The sequence below is a fragment of the Mandrillus leucophaeus genome, unplaced genomic scaffold (assembly GCF_000951045.1).
Source record: "Mandrillus leucophaeus isolate KB7577 unplaced genomic scaffold, Mleu.le_1.0 Scaffold27, whole genome shotgun sequence".
Taxonomy (NCBI): domain Eukaryota; kingdom Metazoa; phylum Chordata; class Mammalia; order Primates; family Cercopithecidae; genus Mandrillus; species Mandrillus leucophaeus.
The window spans coordinates 3,471,851-3,478,036 of NW_012102809.1; the positions used below are offsets into that span (position 1 = coordinate 3,471,851).

The window sequence follows — 6,186 nt, forward strand, 5'->3', positions numbered from 1 at the left end:
CGTAGCAGCCTCCCCTGCAGAGCCAGGCGGGCCCAGGCGCGTGGCGGGCTTGGGTGGGCCCGGCCGCCTTGCTCACTTGGTACCAGATTTCCCGGGGCTGTGCTCCGCGGGAAGTGTTGCTGCTCTGGCAACATTTTATAAAGGTGTTCCTCGACAGCTGGATATCCCTGGGCTGAAGCTGCCACAGAACAGGCACCCAGCCTCCTCCTGAGGCTGCCGTGGGAGGACAGCTGTGGGACTGCCTTGCCGGCTGAGAGACATCCCCTGCTGGCCGTCGGCAAGTCAGCCTCACTCACACCCGCTGGACTCTGGTCCCAGGAGCCCAGGCCTCAGCGCTAGCCTCGTTTCCAGTCACTGATGGATTAGTCCTGATGCCTGAAGTGCTGAGCACTGTCTTCGTTGGACCGGTTTTTTATTGTCATTTGAGGTGGAGATCAGAGACCATGACCAGAAGAGTGTGAGTACTGTCCCTTGCCACCACATTGCACTCCAGGCAGCCTGGACAACAAGAGCAAAAATTTCCCAAAAAAAAAAAAAAAAAAAAAGTTTACATGACCAGCGTGAGGCTGCTCGCAACTTTCATCACTTAGCAAATCCTTCCGCAACACAGTAGTAAGTGGACTGGACTGCAGGGTGGCCTGGTGCTGGGGGTGATGGGTGCAGACGTACACCTGTCCAGGTGCGGGCTCAGGGGCCTCGCTGGATCCTTCCCACCTTCCCCAACTGCCTACGGGCCTGGCTACTGGACAGGTCCTATTCTGTACGTAACGGGGGTTTGTTGACAGGTGGCTTTGTAGCAAGTACTCCAAAAAAGGTAAAAGGAATTTCACAAGTTTGGCACGCAAAGGCTGCACAGGTCTAAAGAAAGGCCTGTGTAAAGGTGAATGCAAACTGATGTTGAAACGTGGAAACGTGACTTTAAAAGAGAGGGAAGATGAGGATGAGCTGGACGTGTTGCAAGTGGAGGTGGGGAGCGGCCGGCCAGACAGCCTCCCTTCCTGGGTACCTCAAGATCCCAGGTGTCGGCATGGTCCAGCCACTGGAAACACGTGGCCATGAGTCTGCTTGCCCCTTGCTGTGTCTTCACACATCACCAGGCTCCTGCTGATGTGTGGACCGCATGTGGAGGAGACATGGGCGGAGACAGCAAACAGCAGGCCGGGTGGAAAGCTGGAAGGGGAGAAGGTCAACCCCTTTTCTGCCCTGTGAATTCTAGCAATGTCGGTTGGAAGTCACTTCATTGTCTCACCTAGGCCCGAGACCACGATTTCCCTGGAAGGACACAGTCCATGGCAAAGACACGCTTCAAGAAGGGATGAGTTGGACAATCCCAGTAAGAAGCCAGGCTGTCCAGAAAAGCTGGTGCCCAAGTTGCTACAAAAGTGGTGCCTGCCCTTGCCAAGGAGGCTGTCTCTTAGTGGCCTTGGGTGTCCTACAAATTTCCTCCGAAAATGCCAAGAGGAAACCTTTACCTTCTGGGGTGAAACGAGGAACATGAAGAAACCCTTGGAAGTCGGGGCAGGGGCAGCGTTGAGCTTTGGTGAGTTATTGCTTTCTTTCAATTTGTCTTGATGCCTTCGAGAGGCTGGAGGTCATTTGGACTCACCTATGAGGAATCTCCGCTCCCTGCCGGAAGCCCCGCCTCTGTGCTAAGCGAGTGACTACAAGCAGGAAGCTGGCCCAGGAAGGCGGGCGTGGGGGGGCCCAGCGCCTGCGGGTGCTTCCTGCAGTGATGTCTGAGGTGGCGGCCATCCAAGCTGGTGATCTTCCTGGTGTGTGCTCGAGCTGTGGGTGACGGGCGCGTGTGGAGGGCAGTCCCCCCTTCTGTGGATTTGCCTCTGCCATCTTTTCCAGTTATTTTCTCATTGTTTGTAGCTTAGAAAGTGGCCATGTTTTCAAGTAGTGCTGGCACAAGAGCTGGCTGTGCACGGGGGGCTTTTCTGCTGGAGCCAATCGGGAGAGGAGGAATAAAAACGAGCACATCTCAGGCCTCGACGCATCTGTTAGCTGTGTACTCACAAAGCTGTGGCGATATGACCGCTGCTCAATTAAGATTTCTGGTGAAATATTTAAGCTTTTTCTCCAAGAGCGTCCAGCATCAAGTACAAAAGGATGATCCTGAAGGAAAGATGAAGCTGGTTTTAATGGCGTCTGTGAGCTGCTTTCCCTGCACACGGAATAGAAGCTCTTACCTTGCAAACAGAAAGGGAAAAAGGACCTTAAAAAACCATACACAGACTCTCTAGCAAAAGCCAAATTCATGTACATTTCACTCTGTCTAAAATGCAGTCCTGGAAACGCTCCACGGTTGTGTCCTGCCTCTGCACACAGGCAGGCAGCCTGGGGGGCTCCTGGGTGTTGCGAGGAGCCGTGTCCCGTCTCCCGAGAGGAACCGGCCGCGACCATGGTCACTGCAGCATCTTCCCAGAGTGACTGCATCTCGCTGCCGAAAGAGGTGATTCCATTTGTGATCAGTGAGGGGGAGGGAATAAAGTGCTTCTCGTAAAAATGACCAAAATAAATACAAACATTTAATGGCAGAAAAGAAAGTCTTGGAAGGGTTATTTCCAAAGAGTTCGTCTCCTCCGACCTGTGCTCCTTGGACTTGTGGAAAGGCAGGATTTCCCCACACCCTTGAGAGGCTCGGCTTGGGTGGGGCAGCTTTCCCCCTCCGGGCCATGCATTCGGTCCCTGGTCTGTAAACCTGTGCCCGAGCGGCCCCAAACCCTTGAGCCCTGGGTTCTGCGGGCCAGGCTACATGGCCTTCATGCCATTGGCCGTGGCACCCTCGGGCAGTGTGTCACCCGAGGCTGCGGCATCGTGGAGGCCCGAGTAGTCCTTGAGCTCGGCGTTGGTGAGCAGCAGTGGCTGCTCCCCCTTCTTGTGCGGCAGCAGCGGCTGGCGCGTGTAGTGCTCCCCGTTGGAAATGTTCTCAGGCAGGTTCTGGTCCCTGCTCTCGGGCAGCAGGAGGATGCAGATGATGCAGATGAGCGTGCAGCAGGCAAAGATGATGTGGTGCAGGAAGTAGCCTTTCTGGTTGTGCAGCTCGATGATGGGTGCCGTCAGCATGCCGAAGCCCGCGCTGGCCAGCACCAGCCCCAGCCCGCCGCACCTGCAGGAGGCAAGCACTGGGTGAGCTGCCGTGGCCTAGTGGCTGGATCCTGGAAAAGCTCGGGGTGGACCAGGAAGCCGCCTCTGCAGGGGCCCTGCTGCCCTGGGCACTGCCCAGTGTACCCCGATCTCACACATCCCATATCACCTGCACCCCGGCTGCATCTGTTCAGGGCTACTCTGAGGCAGTGGCCGTTTTTCCTCATCAGTTCAAAAGCTTTTACTTACATTATCTTTTTATTTAATCTGTTTCCTATTTTTATTGTTTTTTCAGGGCTGGGGGGCCATGAGAACTTTATTTTGAAAGGCAGCTTTATATAATACTACTGTAAATGGAAAGCCAGTATTACTTGCCATAAGTAATACACAAGGAAAAATAAAAGGTAACGAAATTATGCCATTTCCCCAAGGCCTGGGGGATTACCAAGGGTTAAAGAGGGTACGAAGGACGTACCAGCACGAACAGAGACTTTTTCTTTGTCATAACTGGAGAGAGAGCAAGATATTTTAAAAGAGTAATTTCCTCACTGTGAGTAGATGGCCCCCGTGTCTCCTAAAATTGATTGAATACCACCAGTGGAAACGGTCCCATCTCTGAGGACTGTGCCTGAAGGGTCCTCCAAATGAAGCTGTGCACTGACAGAGAAGAACTCACTGCAGCTCTGAGCCCAGGACAGCCAAAGTCCAGAAGGCCAGCCATTGATCTCCACTCCCTGCTTTGTACGGGAGCGGCCAAGAGTCCCAGGGATTAGTAGATATACAACACTTACAAAACCCCTATCCCTCAAACCTCTCCACTTTGACCTAAAAACACATTACAGGGACAAAGGTGTTCTGTGGCCCCTGAGAAAGCAGTGCTGTGCCAGGCTGCAGTGGGACCGTGGTGCTCAGGTGACAGACCAGGCTAGAGAGGGCTGCCTGGTCCCCAGTTCTGGGGCCTCATTGAAGCGGGCAGGCAGAGGTGGCCTTGTCTCGAGAACGGGGAGTGGAGTTGTCTGCCAGGCCCCAGGGCAGTGGGCAGAGTGGTCCTTTGGTTTGGGGAAGCTTTCTAGTGGGGCTGCTCAATTGTTAGGCACTCCCTGAAGTGAAGAGACCTTTGTCCTTGGAACTGCTGAGGCTGAGTGGGCTGAAAGGGAGGTCCTGCAACAGGTAGGAGGCGGGTATATAACTCCAGCTCTTGACCAGTCTGTGGTTCTCTTGGTTGGCACTATAGGTAGCTCCTAACTCACCAAAAGACTGTCCTACAAGGTCACAAGATACAAGATCAACATATAAAAGTCAATTATATGTCTACATGCTAGCAACAAAACACCCAAGAATGAAGTTAAGAAAATTCCATTTACACTAACACCCAACGAATAAAATGTTTAGAAATAAAGGAATGCAAGACTTGTATGCTGAAAAAGATAAAACATTGCTGAAAGTTAAAAAGATAAAAATAAATGGAGTGACATTCCATGTTCATGAATTAGAAGACTCAATATTGTAAAGATGGTAATTTTTCCCAAATTATATATTCCACATAATCCCTATGAAAATTCCAGGTGACTTTTTTTTTTTTGAGAAAACAGTGAGCCGATCCTAAAATTTATGTGGAAATGCAAAGGACTCAGAGTAGTCAAAAACAATTTTGGAAAAGAACAAAGTTAGAAGGCTTGCCTTCCCAGTTTCAAAACTATAAAGCCATACGACTTAAGGCAGTTTGGTATTGGTGTATAGATCAATAGATCAATGGAACAGAACTGGGAGTTCAGAAACTAACCTTCACATTTATGGTCAACTGATTGTAGATGGAGGCAAATCCAGTGAGGGGAGGGATAGTTTCTTCAGCAGGTGGTGTTGGGACAACAGGATATTCACATGCAAAAGAATGATGCTGACCCTTCGCATCATGTAAAAAAATGAACTCAAAGTGGATAATAAAATCTAAGTGCTTAACTTAGCTCAAACTATAACGCTTCTAGAAGGAAACAAGAGAAAAGCTTTATGAGCTTGTGTTAGGCCAAGATTTCTCACACATAACATCAAAAGTAGGATCCACAAAAGAAAAAGCTGAAGCTGATCAATTGGACTTCATTAGGATTAGAAACTCCTACCCTTCAAAAGTTACATGTTTAAGAAAAGGACCACAGACTGGGAGAAAATATTCGTGAAGCATATATCAGATAAAGGACTTGTAACTAGAATATGTAAAGAACTCTTTTTTTTTTTTTTTTTTTTTTGAGAGTGTCACACAGGCTGGAGTGCAGTGGCACCATCTCGGCTCACTGCAAGCTCCGCCTTCTGGGTTCAAGCAATTCTCCTGGCTCAGTCCCCCGAGTAGCTGGGACTATAGGCGTGTGCTACCATGCCCAGCTAATTTTTTGTATTTTTAGTAGAGATGGGGTTTCACCGTGTTAGCCAGGATGGTCTTGGTCTCCTGACCTCATGATCCACCCGCCTTGGCCTTCCAAAGTGCTGGGATTATAGGCATGAGCCACTACGCAACTCTTACAACTCAAAAAGAAGACAGAAAATCCAGTAAAAAGATGGGCAGGCCAGACGCGGTGGCTCATGTCTGTAATCCCAGTGCTTTGGGAGTCCCAAGGCGGGAGGATCACTTGAGGCCAGGCATTTGAGACCAGCCTAGGCAATAAAACCCCATCTCTATGAAAAAAAAAAAAATTGACAGCACACAAATGGCCATCAACTGGTGAATGGATAAACAACATGCAGCCCATCATATAAAATGGAATATTACTCAGCCATAAAAAGGAATGAAGTACTGACACGTGCTACAACATGGACTCAAAAACATTATGCTAAGTGATTGTATGAATCCATTTATATGAAAAGTCAAAAAGGCTTGGAATCCCAGCACTTTGAGAGGCTGAGGTGGGCAGATCACCTGAGGTCAGGAGTTCAAGACTAGCCTGGCCAACATGGTGAAACTCCATCTCTACTAAAATAGAAAAATTAGCTGGGTGCAGTGGCAGGAGCCTGTAATCCCAGCGGCTCAGGAGGCTGAGGCAGGAGAATTGCTTGAACCTGGGAGGCAGAGGTTGCACTGAGCTGAGTACGTGCCATTGCACTCCA

The 6,186-nt window shown here is 50.1% G+C and overlaps 1 protein-coding gene across 1 annotated transcript in view; it reads right to left on the reverse strand.

Annotated features, from left to right (window-relative positions):
• Positions 1 to 2,241: 2,241 nt before the first annotated feature.
• The window catches only part of SLC22A23 (solute carrier family 22, member 23), a gene marked incomplete at its 5' end in the record, with an annotated part of 195,762 nt that continues 191,817 nt past the window's right edge, over positions 2,242 to 6,186 (reverse strand). Inside the window, one exon of the mRNA XM_011984610.1 lies at positions 2,242 to 3,112. Within this exon, the coding sequence (XP_011840000.1) occupies positions 2,755 to 3,112 (358 nt within the window). The remainder of the gene's footprint in view (positions 3,113 to 6,186) is intronic.